This window comes from Desmodus rotundus, chromosome 3 (genome assembly GCF_022682495.2).
Source record: "Desmodus rotundus isolate HL8 chromosome 3, HLdesRot8A.1, whole genome shotgun sequence".
Lineage (NCBI taxonomy): Eukaryota > Metazoa > Chordata > Mammalia > Chiroptera > Phyllostomidae > Desmodus > Desmodus rotundus.
Window position 1 is genome coordinate 30,714,760 of NC_071389.1, and position 23,705 is coordinate 30,738,464.

Genomic DNA, 23,705 nt, shown 5'->3' on the forward strand with positions numbered 1-23,705 from the left:
TGAACCTGTGAACCGGTCCTGCATGGAGAGAGTAGGGCTCTGGGCAGGAACTCGAGGGCCCCGGTCCCGGCTTTTCCTCTTGTGGGCCAGGCACCTGGTGTCTATGCTCCTGGAGACAGGTGCTCATGCTGCTCCTGAAGCTGCGTGTCATACCTGCAGCCTCTACAAAGGCCTCCAGCTGTCAGACAGGTGACCAACTGCTAGGAGCCCCATCCTGTGTATGGACTGAGTGTGTGTGATGTGGTCTCTGACTTCGGGTTGTGGGACTGTGTGGTGACGTGGGGGTGGCAGGTGCGGGTGGTGTGGGGCTGATAGGGAGAGGGTGTGTGTGCTTGCATGCGTGTACGCAGCTCGGGACCAATCTTTGAGGCACGGCAGATTGGGAGTCAGGGCGCCCCACGCAGCCTCTGCGGACCCTAGTGCTAAACCCCAAGCCCCCAGCCGCGGGTGAGGCCTTGGAAAGGGAAGGTTTCTCAAGACCCCCTCCTCGCCCCAGGGATCGGCCTGCGGCTTCTGCAGACTCGAGAGAGGCAGAAATCCCTGCCGGGAGAACGAGAGACGGAGATTCGGAGGAAGTGACAGACGTTGGCCGGGCCCACAGACCCACCGACCCACCAACAGTCGGACCCCCGCAGCCTAGGCCGAGAGCGGCCCGCAGCACCGGCAGGGCGGGTCGGGGGCGGGAGCGGCGCGTGATTGGCAGTCACCAGGGCCATTAGGGAGCAAGTGGGCCCGCGCCGGGTGCCCGGGAAACGCCGTTTAAAACTCCAGCCCCGGCCTCGGCGCGCGTAGATGGCAGCGACGCCGGCGGCGCGGGCCAGGGAGACCAGGTGCGAGCGGGCGGGGCCCGCGGGGCCGAACCGGGAGGGGCGCCGGGACGGGGTGGTCTCGGGCCCAGAGCTCAGGGGACCGCCTCCCCTCCCGTGGTCCCGCAGTCCCGTGCGAGCTAGGAGTCCTGGAAAGTTTGCTTGAGGCCAGGGACTTGGAGGCAGACACAGACAGACTGCGCAGCGACCGAGGAAACGGAGGGGAAGGCCAGAGACCCAGAGCAGGGAGACTCAGAGGGACACAAACAGGGAGAGGCAGAGGGAGCGACACCAAGGGCTTTAAACGGAGTCCGAGAGAGCGCATAACTCGAAATTCCGAGGCAGAGAGACCGGAGAGCGAGCCGTGGGCAGAAACGTGCCGAGGCAGACACGGAAGCCTCGGCCGCGGAGACGCAGGCACTGCAGAGGACGCTTCGGATCCGTCACGGTTTTGCCTCATTTGGAAGATATTACTTCGCCCCTGAAAAAAAATAAATACAAAAAAGGTTTGGATATTGAGCGGAGACAAATCCTTCTCGGTTTGGAGGGGGTGGGGGGAGGCGGTGGTCAGGGTAATGCGGAGCAGATGCCGCCCGGGGCGTCGCGGAGCCCGGGTCCGGGGCTGGGGAGGGGGTACGACCGCCGCCCAGTCCCGGCCCGGGAGCGCAGGGGCCGCCCATACCTCCCCAGCTTCCGCGTGCACACCGCCCAGCGAACCCCGAGATGCCTGGAGCGTTGCGCGGGATGCGGCTCCGGTCCCGCTCGCACGGCTCCCGTTCAAACTCTGCCGCCGACAGATGCGTATTTTCTCTCGGTTTGTGATTCCGCACGAATTGGCCAGTTGGGGTGGTTCAGCGCTCAGCCAGCCTCTGTCCTCGTAAATGCTGCCTCGGGCTAGGGTCCCCAGGTGGGTGTTTGGAGCACAGTGGACCTGGTTCCCTGGAATTCGTTTTGCGTCCCGCGGCCTTGGCTGGTGTGGGTCGGAGGAGCTCTGGTGGGAACCTGCAGGCTGGGGCCAGCCCTGGAGCGGCTGTTGCAGTGCACCTGGTGGGGAGGTCGAAGGGCTGGGGCAACTGCGGGGTGTCTCTTCTCTGGGCCTCCCACCCAGATGGCTGTGACCTGCTCCTGGACGGGAACAGGCAATGTCCCGGACACCACCGGCTGAACTTTCCCTCCCGTCACAAGTTCCCGGACTCTGTGCGGGGACAGCAGCCGCTCTGGAGCGCACAGGGGTCCTGCAACGAACTTCTCCAAATTCTCCCTAAATCAGGAGCCCGAACTTTCCTGGATTCCGGTGGGGAAGGCGGGCTCCTCAGTGTTGTGATTTGTCTGTCGTGGGAGGCCGGATTGGGATGGAGGGAGGCTTTTTCCCCCTTTTCCTTGTTTGGAATCCCCCCCAGCTGGGAACCCATGAAGCCTCCAGCATGGCCTCAGGACTGGTTCCAGGGAGGCCGGGCGCCGGGGTGGGGGTGTCGGGATGGTCTTTTTCGTTTTTTGAAAAGTCTGCAGTGGCCTTGGACCAGCTGGGCGGGTGCTGTTTTTCTGGGTGGCTCGCATTTCAGGATGTCGGGGAGAGAGGAGTGCTTTACTGACTCAGTGGGCCTTGGGGACCCAGAAGCTGTTCGCACGTGGGAGGTGGTTCACTCTGAAGCCACCAAAACTGTGCAGGTTCCCAGTTCGCCACCAGTGGCCAGGGCGGGTGTCTCTTCCCTCACTCGGGTTCAGGACCCTGTGCGCTGCAGGCGGGTTGGCCCAGTAGGCGTCTTCCTAGGAAGTTTTGGGTGGGGTGGAGTGAGACTTGTTTTCAGTTTTTTGGAATTTGCGTTTCATTTCTCCGTTTTGCTAGTTGTCCCCCAAAGGGGAAGGCACTCTGACCTAAGGATCGGTGAATTTAGTTCCAGTTCCACTTCCCCTCTCTGCGAACCAGCTGGGCTAATGTGTGTGTAGGCGGTCAGACAAAAAATCGGATTTGCTGCCTAGTGAGAGCAAATTATCTGGATAATTGGCTCAAATTCCTCTCCTCTGTGGCTGGGGTAGACACAGTCTTTGCAGAAGAAGCAGGGAATCTCTACTCAGGAGAGGGTAAACACCTTCCCCTAACCCTGCAGACCTTAGGGGGCGAACTCCTGCAAGGACTCAGGAACCTGCCTGTGGCCGCAGAGACCCTGCTTAAAACTCCGAACGGGAAGGCAGAGGCGCAGAGGAGTGGAAACCCGCCCCGGGCGAAGGCTACCTTGAAGACGAGCACTCTGGCTTGGGGATGGGCTCCGTCTAAAGGCAGGCTTCCAGGCCAGCTCAAGGGCGATGGGTGAGTGTCTGGGGGATACCCGAACCCACTTGCCTGCCACTGTCACCTGTGGGAACCTGTGTGGTGGAGAAATCACACCATTCCTGTGCTCCCATATAAACTTGTAGTGGGCCTCCATCCTCACACTCCCACTCTCACACTGCCTAGTGGATGCTGGGCAGAAAACAAAGTTGCTAGAGGACCCAGGGCTGACAGGACACTGGCCAGGTCAGGCCAAGACCAGGGAACCCTCCCGGCCCTCTGCCAGCACATGGGGTTTGGCAGTTGGAGAACCTGAAACCGCGGGTAGGTCTGGGGGCAACGGGAGAACCTGGAGGGGCACAGCCCCCATCTTTGAGCTAATCCTGGACACACAGGTTTAGATTGATGAACACACACACACACACACACTGACCACCACACAGAGCCAGAAGCATGGGTGGCTCACTCAGGCACACCCAGGGGAACAGTCCCACAGGTGGAAGGGACACACACGCATAGGGGCACACAGGCAGATCTGCGGGATGCACACTCACAGGTCTTTCTGAGACCTGGGTTAGATGCACACCGACACTCACTGGCATCAAACGGGGAGGCACTCCCCAGGGCATTGCGGGGAAGCTAACAGCCCCACCTCTGGCACTGGCCCAGCCAGCCCCCAAACTAGAGCGGCTACACTCCAGCATGGTCTCTGCTCTCCTCACTCCCACGTTTTCTCTGGGCCTCGCTGCTGCTCCCCCTGCCAGGTTCCGGGTCTTCCAGTAGCCAGCCCCCCTACTCCCCACCACATTCCCATTTCTCTCCCCATCCCCCCGCCCCTCCCCACGGTCCCGCACGGCCGCCCCGCGGTGCCCATGTAAATGACAGCAATAAATATCTAATCAAGGCCCCGGGCGACGCCGAGGCCGCCGCCGCCCGCCAAAGCCCATTACCAAGCGGGCGGGCGGGCGGGTGGGGTAGGGAGGGGTGCTGGGAGGACGCTTGAGCTTCCAGGGGAGCTTGTGGTCCGGTCTGGACGTTCGGCTTGCACTCGGTACCCCTCATCTCTGATCTTGGGTAAGTCAGTGCTCTTCCCTCGCCTCAGTTTCCCCCTCGGTGAGAAGGGCACCGAGCTGCGTTCTCCATTATCCTGGGTTCTCACACCCTCCAGAGAACTCTCTTTTTCGTTTAGTTACCCTTCCTTTTTCGGACAACCTATTTGGCTCAACCCCGGTGCTGCCGGATGGGCGGACATCCCAACTTGCAAGCACCCGGGATTTCACCTCTGGCCGCAAATGTTCTTCTGATTTTAGCCGGCTTTTCGGCAGTGGCAAAGGACAGAGTCCCCTGGATCCTCAGTCACCAGGCCGGATGCCTTTCCCAATCGGGGTCACACCTTGCGGCCAGTCTACAGCCGCTGCGGGGGCTGCTTCAGTGTGCCCCAAGGTCAATGGAGCCCCCGGGTCCCGCGACCCCTTCTAGTCTCCACCGCTCTATCTGCCAGGGTTTGTCAGCATCCGGGCTGCCGCGGGCCGCTGCATCTTGCCTCTCTGTCCACGCAGGGCGGGAACAGGTCTCTCTGTTCTGCACCACACGCCCCGCCCCTCGTTCCTCCAGCCGTCGGAGGTCCGAACCTGGGCCTGGAGCATCGGCTCCACAGGGACTCAGCAGTCCCTGTTTCCCAGCCCTGCCTGGCTTGGGTCTGGACGAGGCTGGAGTGACTCGGCTCTTTCACGCGGGTCTCCCCGGCTGGTACGAACCAGGTGAGCCAGGCTTCCTCCTCCCTGTGGGCGAGAAGCCAGGAATGCTGGTGGCTCACCCTGCCCCTGCTCCACCCGGGCTCCGTCCAAGTCTCCTCGGTGTTCGTCTCTGGCGCTCTAGCTGCAGCTATGCTGGAAAGAAAGAGGAGAATCAAGCAATTATCCCGACAGTTCTACTCCCTGGGCCTGTGTGGTCAGGTCTTCTTCGAGAATCCATTCGGGACACGATTGGCGAAAAAACAACAAAAACCGGCCTCTCATCTTCTCTCCCTCCCCCTGCCTTTTTTCATTGCCTGGGGAAAAAATTAACTCCAGTCGCCTGATTTCTTTGCACCTCCCAGCCCTTAAATGAAGGTCCTCGAACACCCAAAGAGGTGGGCGGATGGGGCCTCCCTCAGTCTCGGCCCATTAGCCTGCGGGGGGCTAATTACCCCAATTAGCGGCTGATTTATAATTAATGGCTCGGACCGAGGGATAATTGGATGTTAATGGATAACAGTTTGTGTAGGGTACTAAGCGCCTGGGCTCCTCAAGAGGGTCGTGGGGGTGGGGTCCGCCCTGAGACCCACCAGGGACCCTGGCACTCTCCCCGCTGGCTCCCCCTTCCTCTCTCCTTCAACCCTGGGCCAAGATGGGAGGTGAGAATCTCTTCTGAGAAGCTGAGCTCTGGGTGCCCAGAGTCTAGCACCCCATCTGATCTGACCCTTGTAAAGCCACTCACCCTGAAGCCCACCTGTCTGAGGTCCTTGGCTCCAACTCCAGGACAGCTCTGGAGGCCCTCAGCTGAAGGGAGTGCTAGAGATTCTGGACCTCAAGCACAGCTCCTTCCCTCCCCTCATGAATCAGGCAGCGTGGGGTTGATGGTAGTAATGTGGGGATCACGGTGCCTGTATGAAATGCCACTAGGGCACTGATGGGGTATGGCCTAGGGGAGAGCAGTGGCCAGGGTCAGAGTTCAGTCTGTGTCAAGCTCAGGGTTGCAGCTATGGCCAGGAGGTGGCCTGGCCTTTGGTGGGGACATGGGGTCTTCTCTGCTAGGGGTAGGGCAGGGCAGGCAGGGTGAGGAGGAGACTGGCACAGTCTGCGCTGGGCTCTGCTGCCATTTACGCATCCCCCAGAGCTACTGTCCCCTCATCCAGGGCAGGTGACGGTCTGCATTTCCCTAGAATCGGAGCCCTGGAGCTGGAACTCATTACACTATCCCAGAGTCCATTGCCTGACAAAAATAGTGGCTCTATGTTTGCTTCTGGAGTGAATGTCTAATGTTCCCTGTGCTGGGTATGAAGTACTGGCTTTGGAGCCAGACTCTGCGCTGCAGGAGGTGAGGTTAGGTGAGAACTGAGTTCCCACTTCGGAGTTAGACTCCCTGGGTTCCTTTGTGGCTAAGCTGCTTATCGAGTGACTACCTCTCTGGGTCTCAGCTATCTTATCAATCAAATGGAAATAATGAGATTGTTGTGAGGCTTAAATAAGATACTGCCTGTCCTGTCTCTCTCAGGATGGCTGGCAAAAGCAGTTATTACATTTTAGGCGAAGGGCAGGCAAATGGGCAACTACAGCTTGGTGAGGTAATGCTATGATAGGACTTCAAAGAAGTCACCTGACATCCTGAGGTATCAGGGAGGCTTCCTGGAGGAGAGGGTGTCTAAATGCAGTGTGAGGGATCTACAGTTCTCCAGGCAGGGCTGGTGGAGGGACAGTGTTTCTGGAGGAGTCGTCAATAAATAACACGGTGACTTAGGAGAGCTGTATCTCAGGGGGCGGGGGGAGGTGTGCAGTGGGAGAGGAGTGAGCAGGACGGAAGCGAGTGGAGATGACTCATTTGGAAATTCCTTTCAAGAAATTTGGATTGAAAGGAACCAGAGACAACTCATCTGAGAGATGGCTTCATTTGTTTTAAATGGGAGAGATGAAAGCAGGTTTCGATGCTCACTGGTGGAGCAGTGGGACAGAGGTTTGCAATCCAGGGGAATGAGGATCTGAGGAAGGTGGATGGATGTGACTCCCCAGCTCTTAGACACCGGAAGTAAGTGATGCCACATTTCCAGCCATTAGCCCTTATGTGTGCCTAGAATGTGCCCTTGCTTATTCTCTGTGGCCTCGCTGGCTACACTGAATCACTGAATTGTTGGTGTGCTCGCCCAGCGCCTTGGGGGGGAGCATGGCTGAGAGCAGTCTGGTCCCTGGCAAGGGGAGGAAGAGGCTTTCTATACTTCTGGGAGCCTGATACTGACAGCGGAGTTTCAGAGAGGTTGGAGGGTTCAGCAGTGACCTGAGAATGGATCTGGGGCTTTCGGATCTCCCGTAAAATAAATAGCATCTGAGAGGGTGCATCTGGGATACCCTCATCTTCAGTCTGCCCTCACACCTTGTGCCTGTAGCATCCTTGGTCGAGGTAAGGCAGGGGTCTGGGTACCCCCTTACATCATATTCAAATCCCAATTCTGATTCTTGGCAATTTAGGACTAAGGACCAATGTGGGAATAGAGGTACTTATAGGGATGGGAGCTCAGTTTTCCCTGTTCCCAAACAGCTAAGGGTGACTCATTTTCCTTAAGCCTCAATTCCTTATCTGTGGAGTGGAGATAATAATATTGTCTCCTTCATAGAGTGGGGTTACGAAATTAATGCGGTTACTATAGTTAAGTATCTGGCATGTGCCAGGAATAGGCTTCTCTCAAAATCTTGGACCCATTAGCTTTAAGCTGGAAGAATTTAAGGTCATCTTCTTCAGCTACCTCCAACAACTACAACAACAACAACGACAACAACCACACACACACACACACACACACACAGAGGAATGTCTTCTCCTTAGCCTCCCTCAGGTGCATCTGGTCAGCCCTGGGTAATAACTCTTCTCATGACAGAGCTTTCTTTCCCTTCTGGGGCAGCCGTTGGATCAGTGTCATGGCAGAAGTCAGAGATGGTAGGACCCTTGCGGACGTCACATGGCAGCCTGACGTGGGGCAGGAGCTCTGGCCTGGTGCTCTTGGCTTCATGTATTCTTGTTCTACCTGCTGAGCAAAATCTTTTTGGTCTTTAAAATGCTGGGTAAGAGGGACAGGTACAGGGGCCTCTTCCCCCAGAGGGTTGCCGGGGAGCATCCAGGGGCGAAGGGGCAGCAGCATTTCTCAGGGAAAGAAGTGCACAGTCTACCTTCAGTCCCTACCGCTGCCTTTGCCATCCACGGCTAGTCCTCACCAGGGCCCGTCTCTTGGCCACATTCTGGAAATGAATAACAGAGATCCTCAGTGACCTGGGGTTCCCGTCTTGCCTCTGCCGTTGACTCCCTGTGGGACCTTGGGCAGGTGACTTTACCTCCCTGAGTCTCGGTTATTACATTCATATAATGGGGATAATAATTCCTATCTAGTAGGGTTGTGCTGAGTGAGTAGAAGATGGCCTGGCTCTTGGAAAATGTTCATAAAAGGCAGCTGCCATTGTTAATGAAATAATGTGTCTGACCCTGCTTGGAACGGAGGAGGTAAGTGGGTTGGAGAATGTTGGTTCCATCCCTTCCTGCTTCCTGTCCTTTTCCTTTAAACATAGATGTTCTGCCTTGTTCTCCACTGTGTGTTGGAATAAGAAGAAACGAGGGGGAATTGAAAGTTCAGAAGAGGAGAGGAAGAGGGGAAGGTAGATGGGGCAGCCTTGTGTGGTAGCTGAACCCTGTGCTACCAAAGGAAGGGTCCACTTTCCTTTTAATCAAAGGTGCCTTGTGTGTGGTTTCCTAGTAGTGCTGCTGTTAATTTATAAAAAATGCCCCCTAATAAAATTCTGCTTGATTCTTCGATTGGCTGGGCATTAGGCCGCAGCCAGCAGCGACGTGGGGACATAACGGATGCATTTGCAGATTTGGAAAATTAAAGCCATCTATATGGCGCCTGTGGCGGGAGATCCGCCGATCTGCTTGCTTAATGAAATATAAAGATTCTTTTAACCAATGTAAGCACAATTCGACAGCTTGTGAAACGCGGCCGCCCCATGATGGATGGCTCTCCTGGCTTGCCAGGAATTGCGGGGCGGCACCTTTTAAATATATAATTGATTCTGTTTGGAGTGTGCAGTGGGCTGAACCCATGCAGGGCCCAGCCTGGGGCCAGGAGTGCAGGGCCCTGTTTAGAGGCTCCCGCAAGCCCTGCAGGACTCCAGCCCAGGCAACTCTTGGCCTCCCTGTAGGGCCCACAGCACTCAGAGCTGGATGTGGTTGGGGCTCCAGCTGCTGGGCCGGGCTGAGGACCCCAGGAGCAGATCTGGACTGCCTCTATTTCTGGAAAAGGGCCCCCTGGGCAGGGTTCCACCCATGCCCACGTTTATAGTCCTGGGGACAGAAGGAGTGGTGGGACAGGACTCTGAGTGCCCACTCTGCCCCAAGAACACTGCTTAGGCTGTGGTTCTTTCTCATGCATTCAGTATTTATAATTGACTAAGCACTAGCTGTGTACCAGGCAGGCTCTGTCCCAGTGATGCAGAAACCAACAAGAAAAGCCCGGCTAAGGTAAATCTATTTTCTCTGTGTTGATCGACCTTTCTATCTCCCTGCATCAACTCCACCTCTTTGTATTTCTCTCTTGTTCTCTCTCAGACCCTTTTTAGGGCCACATGACTTCTGAGGGGTACCATTTAGTGTACATTCCTCTGGTCACACACACACACACACACACAGGCCCACAGACATGCACACCCACAGAGATGTGAATAACCACAGATACCTACACAAACATAGATGCACACATGGTTATGTGGCCGATCATAGGCTGTGTGCAGACATGGCCGCAAATAAACAGTGAGAAGAGCTGCAGACAGGTGACTCTGTAGTGCCGCATGTGTCCCACTCAAGTGGTAAGTAGCATCCACGGAAAAGGGCCTCTGTGGGGCTTCAGAGGAGGCCTGGGGCTCAGATGTCCACCCGAAATGAGGAAGAGGAGTGTGAGGCTGCAGAGAGGAGCTCAGCTGGGAAGATTTGGGCTCACACACAGCACCATCTCACAACACACACACGTGCACCCACAAACATACACACCAGGAGAAAGGTGCCTTTTCTTTGCTGTGGTCTCATTGCCTTGGATCAAATCAGAGATGTGAGATGTCAGGGAACGAAACATGTGGGAGTAAGAGCCTGAGTGACTGGGGTTAGGAAACACTAGCTGGTGGGAAGAACCTCACCTGTAGAAACTTGTTCCACCACTTCCTAGCAGCGGGGCCTTTCGAAAACGATCTAATCTTTCTCACCTTCCATTTCTGCATCTTTCTCACCTTCCATTTCTGCATCGGTAAGATGGGGATAATAATAGTCCTTATCTCCTAGGGCATTGGGGCGATTGATGGGGATGTCTGATATATCTTAATAAGTGGTTGTTATTCTTAATTAATTCATCCGATCTTCATCTCCTGAGCTTGCCTCTGTGCCAGACCCTGTGATTTGGGCTGGGCTGGGGAGTCCGGAAATGCATCAGAAACCCTTTCTGCCCTCAAGGAGCTCAGCCTTGCTGGGAGAAAGAGGTGTCATGCATTACTCTAACTCAGGCGCTAGAAATGAAGAAAGTCCATGGAAGGTGCTTTGTGTTCAGTAAATGGCAACTATTGTTGTTGTCACCATCCTTTCTGTGACCTGAGCGCAGTTATCTGGAGCCTAGAGAAGGGGGAGATGCCCCATTTCCTAGGAGGTGTCAGTTGAACTAGGCCTTGATGGAGAGGGAGGAATTGATCAGGTAAAGGGGGCGGGAGGGAAATGGTGATTGCAGGAGCAAAGGCATGGAGGTGACAAGAGGGAGTGGCAGGCAATCTGGTATGGCTGGGGTCTGGGGCGGGGGAAGGGCGTCAGGCTGGAGGGCTGGGCAGAAGCCAGACCAGGAGGGTCTTGGAGACTCAGAGGGCCAGTAGGCTGGGGGAGTTGTGGGGCCCAGAGAGGCACCTCCACTAGCTTCAGTTAATAAAGACTTGTCATGCATCAAAAACTGTGGGATCAGCAATAATTAAGTCAATTAAAATGTCACCACATTAACAGCAGTGAGTTTTAAAGCAACAAAGCCTCGGAGTTTGGTGGGGGAGGGACATTCCAGTTCAGTAGGGTTGGGGGAAGGGACGGATAAAATTACTTGGAAACTCTGTTCCCTCTTCCCCACCTGGAGCTTGTGATGTGTTTTGGAGCCTGGCTCTATCCCCACATCCATTGAAACACATGGATAACCCTCCTCCTCATCACCCTCAGAAAAGAAAAGAAAGAATATAAATGTGAAAATCACCTGTAATCCTATCTGCTATTTCCCTGAGATAACCTCCGTTAACATTTCAGGATATAACCTTCCAGACTTTCTTCCCCTATGCATTTTTATACATACATTACAAAAATGGGATCACATCATGCAGACTGTTACCTATTTCTCCCACTCAACAATATATTGTGAGCATCAGCACATACAGATACACATCGCTGTTTTAAACTGTGGCGCTGTATCCCATTGTTGGCGCCACTCTCCCCTCTCCACTGAACTAATCCTCTCTCAGTTGACGGTGAGGTTTCCAATGGTTTGCCATCAGAAGCAGCGCCGTGATAAATATTCCTGGATACATATCTCTGCAAACATGAAGGAGGCATTTCTGGAAATGGAATTGTCGAATCAAAAGATGTGCTCTGTAAAGGCTTTAGATGCAGGAACTAAAGAGCTCTTTTGTCATCAAGGTAGGGGAAGGACCTTCTCCCACTCCCTTAGATAACGCAGGGTAACAGTTTTTCTTCATATTTGCTAATCTGATTGGTGAAAAATATTTTAATATTTATTTCTTTGGTTACAAGTAAGGTTGGGCTTTTTGTGATATGTCAGGTAAGCTATCTGTGTTTCTGGTGTAATAAGTTGTCTCTTCGCTTACTTAGCCATCTTTTATTTAAGATGATCATGCTTTTCTATATAAGAGCTCTTTATATATGATAGATAGTCTCTTTCATTTTTGTTTGTGCTCTTATTTTAAAATCAATCTTGCTATGTCATTTATAGGGTAAACATTCTCCCAGGTTTATTGTTTATGGTATATTCTATTATACAATGTTTAAACACGTTGTGTTGCTGTGTCTATCATTCTTTTCTCTTAGATCCCTGCCTTTGGGGGTCATGTTTATGGTGCGTGGAGTGGGCTTCTGTAAGTGAATGTTTCCATCGCTCTTATGTGAGTGTTGACTCAGAAATCTGTAAATCTGTCTTTCAGCTCCTGGCTCAAATGTCCAACTGCCAATTCAATATTCTTACTTGGAAGTTGGATCCATATTTCACACTTACCACGTCCCCTCAAAACTGATTTCCATGTCCGTCTTCCAGACCCGCTTCTCCCTCAATAGTCCTGATTCAGGCAATGACCCATCCTCAGTAGCTCAGAACAAAACCTTGAGTCATCCTTTTCTTCCCCCTCTTTCCCTCACATCTTTTTTTTTTTTTTTTAAGATTTTTATTTGTATTTACTTTTAGAGAGAGGGGAAGGGAGGGAGAAAGAGAGGGAGAGAAACATCGATGCGCGAGAGATACATTGATTGGTTGCCTCTTGCGTGCCCCCAGCTGGGGATCTGGCCTGAAACACAGGCATGTGCCCTGACGAGGAATTGAACCTAGGACCTTTCAGTTCTCAGGCTGGCACTTAATCCACTGAGCCACACCAGCCAGGGCTCCCTCACATCTTAAAACTAATCTACCAGCAATCATGTCAATTCTGCCTTCAAAAAATGTTGTGAATCTGACCACTTCTTGCCACTTCCACCACCATCATCCTGGGCGTCTCCGTGGGTCACTGGCCTGGACTTGGGCAGGGACTTGGTCTCTCTGCTTTTCTTCTTGAATCTCTCTAGTCCGTTCTCCATACAGCAGCCACAGTGAGCTCCTAAAACAAATTGGATCATGTTACTCCCTATTCAAGACCTTCCAGGAGCTTCCATCACACTCAGGACAAAGTTTAATGTCCTTACAATGGGCCATGAGCTTTCTGGGATCTGACCCCTTCTCTCCCTGCAGCCTCTCTCCCCCACTAGCTCCCTCCCCTGCTCTGCTCCAGCTCCCCTGGTTTCCTTGCTGTTCCCCACACTGATGGAGCTGTTTGTGCCTCAGGGCCTTTGTCCCTGCTGCTCCTTCTGCCCGGAAAGCCTTTCCGCCAGAGCTGCTCGTGGCTCACTCCAAGTACCAGGGAGCCCTTTCCTGACCACATGCTCTAAAATAATCTCACCTTTTCTTTTTGTTATTCTCCTCCTCTTGCCTTATTTTTCTTCAGATTACTATTCCTGTCTGACATTATTGCATAGATTTATTTGTTGTTATATAGCCCTCCTCCCTTGGAATGTAAATTCCATGAAGGCAGGAGCTTTGTTTGGTACTTAGTAGGTGGGTGCTCAATAAATACTTGTCGAATGGATGTGTGTAGTGTGTGAATGTGAGTGCAACGTTTGTGTGTATATGTATCTGCTGCATGGATACGTATATGTAGGAATATCTGTGTGTGGGACTGTGGGAATAATGACATTGAATTTGTGACTTTGCTGAGTTTGTGTGTGTGACTGCTTCTGTGAGTGCCTTGCCAAGAACATCTGTGTGTGTGTTTGTGCATGAAACATGTGTGTGCATGTTTGCATGTGTAACCGTACAGGCACTGCAGATGTTTGCTTCTGGACAGGCTGTGTCTATTTCAGTGAGGGTGGGGAGCTAGGACACCTGGGTATATTCTTCTCATCCAAGGGACCTGCCATTGCCTCCACCTTTACTTTCCCCACCGCACCCAGGGAACAGGAAACACCTTTGTGTCTTTGGGAGCCTGTGGACATTGTACCATATTCCAAAAATGACATCTCAGGCTGACACAGGGTGGGTGCTCAGACGCGGACTGTGAGGGTCTGGAGGAGACTTGGGGGCTGGTGGGACCTTGGCAGCCTCATGCTGATCTGAACCATCTCAGTGGGAGGGATGTGTTGTCTGATGAACTGGCCACGAAAGAACGAGGCTGAAGCAATGTGGGCAAGGCAGCTTCTGGACTGGCTGTTGTGACGCATCCCTGCTCTTTCTTTAGGACTCAGTAGACTCATCTGTAAGTGGGGCTCATTGTTCTTGTGCTTGCTCCTTGGGAACACAGAAAGAACAGGGGGGTGTAATGGTGGTGAGTGTGTAACAGTGATTACAATAGTGTTATTATGTCTGTGCAACATAATAGGGTTTTAATCCACTATCCCATCAGAGCAGATGCCTCAGTGTCCCCTATCCAGCTCTGGACTTGGCCACATGTGGGCCTCAATGGATGTTTGTTGAATGAATCAATGACTGTTCAAATGAGTAAGTGCCCGGACGGGTAAATGGGGAGGTGCTCACATAAAACAGCAAGTGGATTGGTGAATCACGATGGATCACATTTCTGAGCATCTGCTGTGTGCTAGGCCCTATTGTAAAGGCTTCTCTTAACCCTTGCAACAACCATGTGAGATAAGTGCCATTATTAGCCCCATTTTGCAGATGGAGGAAGTGAGGGTCAGAGAAGTTAAGCGACTTCAGTGAGATTCCAGCCTAGGCAGCCTGACTCCAAGCTTGGAGCATTAAACCCTGCAGAAGCCTTGCTGAGGGAATCAGCTAATGAGTGGTTGTTGAAGAAATAAGTGCAGGAACCCTCACACTATTAGCTGTGCACAAGACAGACCACTTTCTGATGGGGAGGCTGAAGCTCTTAGGGGAGAGGTAGGCATCCAAGGTCTGGGCTGGGGTGGCGTCTTCCCCAGAGTAGTGTGCCTCCCTGCCTTATGTCACCTCTCCCTTTTCCCCCGTCTGCAGGCGCATGCCGAGATGCAGCACTACGGGGTGAACGGCTACTCGCTGCACGCCATGAACTCACTCAGTGCCATGTACAACCTGCACCAGCAGGCAGCCCAGCAAGCCCAGCACGCCCCCGACTACCGGCCATCGGTGCATGCACTGACGCTGGCTGAACGCCTGGCTGGTAAGGGCTGTGGGGATGGGGCCTTGGAGACAGGACTAGGAGGGTTGAGGGCGGAGGCTCTGGAATACAGAGATAGTGGGGAGGGAGCACTGGGAAAGTTTCCTCTGGGAGGTACCAGAAGACCCAGGTCACTTGGCAACACAGAGGGATGTCAATTCCAAACCTACGTGTGACCATCCAGAGCACCCCATGTTGCCAGCACTGTGCTGGGCACCGGAGCTGCGCTAGGCCTTCGAATTCCCTGAAGAACCCTGTGAGGAATTCATTAGCCTGTCTCAGAGATGAAGAGACTTAGGTTGGAAGAGACTAGCCCAGAATTTTATAGCTGGGAAGTAGCTGGCATGCCCGGGGCAGGATATTTCAGGTACAGGGAGTCGTATGAATAATGAGGACTCTCATGTTTCATACACCTCTGTGCCAGGCCCTGTGCGCAGCTGTCTGTCTTTCTGCAGCAAACCGTTCAACCCCGATAAGGAGAGGTTATTATCTCCATTTTTGTGGACAAGGAAACGAAGGCCCATAGAGGTTAAATTTAGGCAGGGGTGGGGTGGGGGAGGAGTTTAGAACATAATATTATAGCTGAAAATATGAACTCTGAAATCACAGACTTGCAGTCATTGCAGGGTCTGCCCAGTCACCTCTTTCTATAGCCTCAGTTTCCCCCTGTATAAACAGGGGGCAATGGCAGGGATCCCCGACAGCGTGTTTGGGAAGTTATATGAAAGAACTCAGGCAGGATAGTGGGTGGCAGAGACTGGCAGGTGCTCAGAGGTCATTATCATGCAAATCCCAAGGTAAGTGCCCATGAAGGAGCTGCAGGCTGGTCCCCCCAACCCCTACTCCTGGTTAAATTGATTGCTGCTCTGTCCTGACAGCCTCTCAGTGGGCATGAGAAGGATTGGGTGGCATGGGTGAGGAGTGTGATTTACTGGGAGGTAATGTCAGCCCTCCCTCCTGTCCTAGGCCAAACCTCCAGGATCTGTTGACCACATGTGGGCCCAATCCTGTGCCAGGCAGTCCTCAGAGGATTTTTGGTCACCGCTAAGGAGACCAGGTGCCCATTGGCCCATGAGAGGTCGTGGCAGGAAGAATGTGGCCAGGTCAAATGGCGGGGCTGCTCAGAGCAGAATGATCAGCTGTTGTAGTCAGGGAGGGCTTCCTGGAGGTCATGGAGTAGGTCTTAAAAGGTCAAGGAGGGGGCACTATGAGGACCCTGCCCGGGTAGAGGTATGGGCTTGGAAGGGAGTGTGGGGCAGCCACTCCCAGTCTTTTACATCCTGCCAGACTCACTGGATAAAACTGTGCCCCTGGTCACCTTCTGCAGATAGCTGTGGGGGCATTAGCTTCCCGGGTGGGAGTGTGCATGCAGTTCTGTCCCGGCTATTGATGCTTCTCTGGTTTGGGGTGAGTTCCCCCTGCCCAACCTGGTGATGACATTAGCTCCTGACTGTGTTCCAGGACCCAGAAAGAGTGGCTCACCTCCTCTGGGGAAGGGGGCACTGGGGAACTGGAGGATTCAGTACTCCCCTCAATTCTCTAATTCTTTTTAAAAACTTTTATTTATTGATTTGAGAGAGAGAGGAAGAGAGAGAGGTGAGTCTATTGTCCCACTTGTTCATGCATTCTTTGGTTGATTCTTGTATGTGCCTTGACCAGGATCCAACCTACAACCTTGGCGTATTGGGACAGTGTTCTAACCACCTAAGCCACCTGACTGGGCCCGATCTCTAATTCTTAAGCAAAAGGGACATGAGCTCTAGATGGGACTTCGTATGGAGACTTGCCTTCCAGCAGGAGGCTTTGCCTGGTGTCCCAGGCTGTGACTGCCTACCCCTTGTAGTCCCTGGAGACAACCAGGGCTTGTCTTACTGAGGGGTCCTCACTCCCTCCCCTGCCCCAGGGTGACTAGCATGAGCTCAGGGCTCAGTCCAGGCTGGTATTAGTGTCAGTTTATGAGGGGTTTGGGGCTTCCTTTATAAACTGAAGAAGGAGCAGCCCAAAGTCTGAGACTTCCAGGACATCCAGCCGCCCCCTTCTCCCTTATCTCAAGTGTTGTGGATGACCCTCCAGTTCCTGGAGTGCAGAGGCTCACCCAGCCCAGGTCCCCTTCAGCAAAGGCAGTTCAGGATCCACTCGCAGGTGATGGGAAGCCGGGGGAGGGAGGTTACTGGCCATCTTTGCAGAAGGGCTGGAGACTAGACACCAGCCCTAGGCAGACATCTACCCTGGGTGGCTTTCTTAAACCAACAGTGCACCAACCCCATCTCTCCAAGCCTGCAGTGGTTAGAACCTGGTCTCTGTCCTTTCATCCTGGAGGAAGCAGCCAGAAGGGTCAAGACTAGATGCAACACACCTTTCCTGTGCTCTCAGGCCCCTGCCAGAGGTCAGGCTTTCTGTTGATGAGCGGGAGCTTCAGATCCTACCGCCAGAGACTCATAGGCCAACTAGGATGATGAGATTCATGCGCAGCAGAGACAGAATCAAGTGCCAGGGAGCACTGCCTACACAGCAGACATCTCCCAACTAGACCTCGCAGAAAAGCCCCAGCTCACAGCCTGGCTTCTCCTGGTCAGGGGCCAGTACTCAGTTGGTATTCAGATTCTAAGGGTCATAGGACATTAGGACCTTTGTGACGTGGACTTAGAGATTATTGGCATCATGAACGGTATACCCAAAGTGTCCCAGGACTTAAAGGATCTTAAGGCAGTGCCCACCCATGCCCGGACCAGATAAGAAGGAACTCTGATCACGTTCCTGCCATCTGTCCCTGGAGATGAGTTAGACCTCTGTGGAGCTGATAGTGAATGATGGGGTGGTACAATCTTGACAACCCAGCCTGAGGGGAAGGGGCCAAGGGCCAGCTCTGGTAGGAGCCTGGGTGTCCACAGTGGGTCAGAGCAGGGTAAGATTTCAATACTATTTCCCATAATTAAATGGGCCCCCTCTCCTTGCCCTCCAACGGCTGTACATTTCAAGACATCATCTTGGAGGCCCGTTATGGCTCCCAGCACCGCAAACAGCGTCGCAGCCGTACGGCATTCACTGCTCAGCAGCTCGAGGCCCTGGAGAAGACCTTCCAGAAGACTCACTACCCAGATGTGGTGATGCGCGAGAGACTGGCCATGTGCACCAACTTGCCGGAGGCTCGGGTGCAGGTACGGCCCCCTCCTCTAACGAGACCTTGCAGACAAGCACCTGCCATCAGTCTGGCTTCCCAGTGTCTAGGAGCCAGCAGTTTGGCCCTCAGTGCAAGTGTAACTGCTGTCTCCATGGACACCTTCAGTGACAGCAGGGGAGTCTTAGAAGGGATTGAAGGTGTGTTTTCTAGAGGGTTATGATGCCCATCTCCCAGAGCACCCAGCTCCACAACTGCCCTTCTTTCCTTCCCCCTCCTACTGCTCCTCTCCCTGTCCCCAGGTGTGGTTCAAGAACCGCAGGGCCAAGTTCCGGAAGAAGCAGCGCAGCCTTCAGAAAGAACAGCTCCAGAAGCAGAAGGAGGCTGAGGGCTCCCATGGCGAAGGCAAGATGGAGGCCCCAACCCCAGACAGCCAGCCAGAGACCGACCAGCCCCCCAGCCTGCCCAGTGGTGACCCTCCTGCTGAGATGCACCTGAGCCTGTCTGAACAGTCGGCCAGTGAGTCAGCCCCGGAGGACCAGCCAGACCGAGAGGAGGATCCCCGGGCAGGAGCTGAGGATCCCAAGGCTGAGAAGAGTCCTGGGGCTGACAGCAAGGGGCTGGGCTGCAAGAGGGGCAGCCCCAAGGCAGGTGAGGCTGGGCAGGTGCTTTGAGTGGTGGGGGCCCCCCCAGGGAGAACAGCTGGGTGCAGCCAGCAGGGGCCTGGGTATAAGAGGTGGGTCAGGCTTCAACACAAGGTAATTGGGCGTGACCCATTTGAAAGAACTTGGCCATAACAGGCTTTTGCCAGGTGGTCACACTTTAGTTGCTGAATCCTGGGAAGGTCTTGGGTGTTTTGGGGGAGGGGCTGGGTGGCAGGGGAAGAGAACTCAGGGCTAAAGCTATTTACTAACCGCTCTGCAAACATTCCAGTATTTTAACAGCCAGCGCAGAGGTGCCTGTGCATACTGGGTGAATATACCATATTGGCAACAGAGATTCCCACACTCAGCTGACAGTTGGAGCTGTGGTTTCTGCCAGAACAAAGCTCTGGCAGGAGGCTATCTCAGACCCAAACCCTGAGGCCAGGCAGGGAAGGATGGGGCTGTGAGCTGAGAGCTAGAGAGGGATGGAAGCCAAAGACAGGAGAGGGGAGGGGAGGTGATGGCCCTTGAAAAGAAAAGGACTTTGCCCAAGAAGTCACACATGGGGGCTTTTGCAGGGTCCCTGAGGCTCCTGCAGGAAGCCTGGGTGTCTCCCTCCCAGGATTCTGAGGGGTGCTTCAGGGGGTGCCCTGGCTGACAAGGGTGAGTATGGTTTCAGCCAAAGCCTGTTTCTGTCATCAGTGGCAAGGGGTTGGGAAGGCTAGGGATCCCCTCCTGGCAGACCAATGCCCTTGTTCTTGGTTCTCTGCTTGCAGATTCCCCAGGCAGCCTGGCTCTGGCTCCTGCAGCTCCTGGGGGCAGCCTCCTGGGCCCCTCCCACTCCTACTCCTCATCCCCGTTGAGCCTCTTCCGTCTGCAGGAGCAATTCCGCCAGCACATGGCGGCCACCAACAACCTGGTACACTACTCATCCTTCGAAGTAGGGGGTCCAGCCCCTGCTGCTGCTGCGGCTGCTGCTGCTGCTGTACCCTATCTGGGTGTCAACATGGCCCCACTGGGCTCACTGCACTGCCAGTCATACTACCAGTCCCTGTCAGCAGCTGCGGCTGCCCATCAGGGCGTGTGGGGGTCCCCACTGCTGCCCGCACCCCCAGCAGGCCTGGCACCTGCCTCGGCTGCCCTGAACAGTAAAACCACGAGCATCGAGAACCTGCGGCTTCGGGCCAAGCAGCATGCAGCCTCCTTGGGACTCGATACACTGCCCAACTGACTGCTGGCCTCCAACCCAGCCAGGGGTCTTGGGTACCCGCCTCCCAGCCCCATGGTTATCCTCAGATGGCTCTCAAGGAGTTAACTCAATGAGCCCAGGGATCCTGGGCCTGGAATCCCGCTCCCTGCTCCCCTCCCCCAGAGTCCTAGCCTAGGCGAAGCCCACACCTGCACTCTCTGCATGGCCCTGCTTGGATCCCGAGGAGGCGAGAGACTGGGGGAGTGAGAGGCTCTCACTTGCTAGACCCCCACCTCAGTGTCGCCTCCTTCCTTCCCTCCCTCCCACCCCTTCTTCCCCTAGTAAGTTGGTGTGCGGAATGTGAGATATAAATATAAATATATAAAACTATATTTTCAGGCACTTGCCTGCCCTAGGCCCCCTGCCCGCTCCGTCTCCTCCTCTGCCACCCTTGCCTCCTCCTGCGGCTCCGTATCTCACTCTGGTTTTCCTTCTCTTTCTGTCTTTCCCCTTCTTCCCTGACCTCCTCTCTCTGCCTCTGTCCAGTTTCCCGTGGCCTCTCCCTTCAGCCTCTGTCTTCTGCCCTCTGGGTCTCTCCTGATGGCTCCTATCCCCGCCCCCTCTTTCTTTGACGCTGGCTGTGCTGGTGCCATGGATTCCCAGGCTGCTTTGTTTGGGGTTGTGGCTTTTTAGTTTTAGTAATGCTGCTTCTCCTGCTCCTTCTCTGACTGCCTGTCTTCCACCCCCAACCCCCCACCCTGCCACCCTCTCTGGGCAGCAGCTCCTCTCCGCCCCCAGCAGAGGTGGTCAGGCCCTAGCTGGAGATGCTGCAGCCACTGGAGCTGCAGGCAGGAGGTGGCACTGGTCCCCACGCCCACCCTCCCCTGGGCCAGGCATCTAGAAGGGGTGAGGAGTCACATTCTCTTTCCTCAGCTTTGAGGCCCCACCTCTAAGATTGAAGAAGAGGGGAGTGGAGGCAGGAATCAGGCTGGCGCAGGCACTGGGACCTCCAGGACAGGGGCCTGCAGCCCCTGCTCATCCAGGACTGCCCACAAGGCTACAGACCTCCCTGATGAGAATTCCCTGGTGGGAAGGAGGTGAAGGGGGAAGCGGTGCTCTCAGAGAGAGGTGGTACTCCTCTGCCACACCCTGGCCTCCTGGTTCAGCAGTCAGTGTCCATTGCAGGGGTGTGTCTGAGCTGGGAAGGAAGGCTGGACTTTAGCTCCTGATCACAATGAGTGCAAACCACACGGCAGTGTGTAGTCTCAGGTGTCTGTTGGCGTCTGCTCCCAGAGCTGACTGTTGACGGAAGGGCTTCTGTTCAGCTAGTCCTTGATGTGTTCCTGTTTATGACTGGGAGCCCAGCTCAGAAAACTCCCTTTCAAAGCAGAGTGACCTTGAGCCAGCCCATAGCCTCTCTGGGCCCATGTCCTCATCTGGCTTAGATGGCCTGTTGCTGTCCTGTCCAGCTCTAATTCTTTGCATGTCTGTGCTCAGAGGTTTTTAGTTAAACTCACACCAACCACAAAACGGCTCTCAAAAGCACAATGTATAGATTAGAAAATTATTGTTGCTTTGCTGAGCAATGGGCGTTGCACGCACAAACCTCTCCACGGGCACCGCCACAATCTCTGGGCCTCAGTTTCCCAGTAAGTATTATGATCCCTTCAAGTTGAGACAATCGGGATCTGATCCTGCTTTTATTGAGTCGCAGTGCCGGCCTCTGCGGTGAGCCCATCTCCATGCCTTCACAGGGCTCAGGGCTCAGGGCAGGGCTGGATTGCGCAGATTCCTTCTGTGGTTCACCACGGAACCTTCCACACCCAGCTTAGAGAAGTCTCGTCTGAGATTCCTAAGGCTTGTCTCTTCTCCCAGTGGAAGGAGGAGGGGCGTCTACTGGTGTCTCAGTAGGGCTGGTCTGCAGAACTCTTGATGCAGGTCACCCTGGGGGGTCTGGCTGAGGCACATGGAGAAGGCTTTGGGTTGGAAAGTGAGGGAAATGGTAGCCTTGGCCAGGAAAGCTGTTTGAACAAAGCAATGGAGGGAGACTAAGTAGACTGCAGGGAAGGTGCGGCTGGCTTCATGAGAGGTGAGGCTGAGGGCCTTGAATTCAAGCTAAAGCCCTTACCTCCATAGCAGGTGAGAGCGTCTGAATAGGGATCAGATGAAGCAGGATCTGGGCTCTGGGATTTCGAAGGTAAATCCAACAGCCATAGGAGGAACATAGTAGGGTGGCAGAGACTCTAGGAGGCAGAAGGAATTTTTGGTTCATCCTCTGTAATCAACTCCAAGAAGGTCTGTTTCTGAACCCAACAAAATCTCATCTGGACTGGGCATGGGGACAGAAGCTTTTTGACTTTCCTTAGATGCACATGACTGTCACTGGGCCTTGGAATCTAATAACTCTAAATATCACCTCCTCCAGGCAGCCTCCCCTGACCTCCTAAGGGGCAAGTCCATCCCAGAGTCATGTTCTGTCATGGCTGGAGCCAGGCCCACCTAAGGTTCAGCCCAGCTTCCCTCAGATCTTTGTCAACACTGCCTCATTCAATTGACCCAATTCCATCAGCCCAGAGTAGGCAGGGAAGTGTCTGTGGTCCCTGACCCTGGGCAGATCTCCACCCAGTTTAGGGGACCAGCCTCAGTTACCGAAAGCCGCTCTACAGCAAGAGGAGAGACCACCAGGCGCCTCCTAGAGGATCAGAGGGTATGGGTTTGGGGCGGCCTGCTGCCCACCGCCCACTGGGACTGGAGCTGAAGCCTGTCCCTAGTCAGCTGGGTCGCCCTGAGGCTCGAGCTCTGACCGCCCCTTTCCTCATTCCTCACTTCTTCCTTCTATTTGAGGTCTCCATTTCCCTGCTTCCTTGCCTCCCCAGAGCATGGTCCAGAGGGGCCTGGGCCCACCCTCCCAACTCCATGGCTTGCGGGCTGTACAGACTGCTTTCCAAACCAACTGTTTTGTGACCATTTGTGCTTAGAGGTTGTGCCAGCCTGTGGCAAAAACACTGTGTACCGTATTTATTTATTCTGTTAGTTGAGAAAACAAGACTCAAGACTCCCCCCTCCCCTACCCCGCCCCCTGCGTAGCGCAGCATGACACTCTGTCCGTGTATCGGTCCGTCCGTCTGACTTCCTGTGACATTGTGACTTATTCTTTGTCCTACTTGGCTAATAAAAGAGTCTGGCAGCACAGCTTTTGGTCCAGGTTCGTTCCCAGAGATGCCTGCAGTGGGCTTAGCAGTCCGTGTGTCAAGGCCTGCTTGCGGCCTGCCCGTCTGGCACTGTGGCCAGTGGGGGAGGGAGGCAGGCCTGCCGCATGATTGGCCACTCCTGCATCAGCTTTGGAGCTCTCTCCTGGGCCCTTAACCAACTTGCAGCTGGCATGTCACTCTGGAGCGGTCACAGGAGCAGAGGGGAAGGGTGGGGAAGGGTTCCATCTACTCTGGGCTGCGTGGGCCTCACCCAAGCAGGGTGGCCAGGGGCAGGGGCGCCTGAGGGTTTCAGGGAAATCTGGGGGTGGGGTTCTGTAGGATGGAGAGGGCAGGGGATTCTGTGGGAAACAGCAAGTAAGCCAGGGCCAAGGGGGCAGACAGGAAGGCACACCTGGGTCTGAAGGCAGGGCTGTTCTCCAGTGGGACGGGCGGCCTCTGGTGGGAGCGCTTTGTCCTCAAGGATGAGCAAGCAGAGGATGAAGAAGGGGTTTCTGCCGTGGGTGGCAGCACGGATTCAAGATTTATGAGGGTCCCTCCATGTCAGGGTGTGTGTATGTGTGCATGCGATTAGAGCTTATTTTACATGTACACGTGAGAATCTGTGTCTGCTTGCATTTGTGTGTATATGCCTGCTTGTGCATGAGCTAGAGAGAGAGAGACTGAGACTGTATGTATAGGCAATAACTGCAGAAAAAGGGTACTACTAAGTTCTTCTTCTTGTGAAATCTCAGCCCCTTCTGCATTTCAAGAAAAAGA

The 23,705-nt window shown here is 54.3% G+C and overlaps 1 protein-coding gene across 7 annotated transcripts; it reads left to right on the forward strand.

The window, feature by feature from the left end:
- Positions 1-794: 794 nt before the first annotated feature.
- Positions 795-22,909, forward strand: DMBX1 (diencephalon/mesencephalon homeobox 1). 7 transcript variants are annotated; one of them, XM_053921639.1, is made up of 7 exons: positions 802-830; positions 1,152-1,312; positions 2,915-3,114; positions 14,624-14,789; positions 17,766-17,944; positions 18,207-18,555; positions 19,325-22,909. In XM_053921639.1, the coding sequence occupies exons 4-7, from the start codon at positions 14,636-14,638 to the stop codon at positions 19,777-19,779; spliced, it is 1,137 nt and encodes a 378-aa protein (XP_053777614.1). In that variant the 5' UTR covers positions 802-830; positions 1,152-1,312; positions 2,915-3,114; positions 14,624-14,635; the 3' UTR covers positions 19,780-22,909. The 7 variants fall into 7 exon arrangements, with proteins under 7 accessions (XP_024427030.2, XP_053777614.1, XP_053777615.1 ...); XM_053921638.1 differs by lacking the exon at positions 802-830 and adding an exon at positions 1,648-1,713 and having other exon boundaries at positions 842-1,312; XM_053921640.1 differs by lacking the exon at positions 1,152-1,312 and having other exon boundaries at positions 809-830.
- The last annotated feature ends 796 nt before the right edge of the window (positions 22,910-23,705 follow it).

Coding starts and splice junctions, on each gene's coding strand:
- DMBX1 (XM_024571262.3), top strand. CDS start 14,636: ATGCAGCACTACGGGGTGAACGGCTACTCGCTGCACGCCATGAACTCA. Junction 17,945..18,206: donor TGCCGGAGGCTCGGGTGCAG/GTACGGCCCCCT, acceptor CCCTGTCCCCAG/GTGTGGTTCAAGAACCGCAG. Junction 18,556..19,324: donor GAGGGGCAGCCCCAAGGCAG/GTGAGGCTGGGC, acceptor CTCTGCTTGCAG/ATTCCCCAGGCAGCCTGGCT.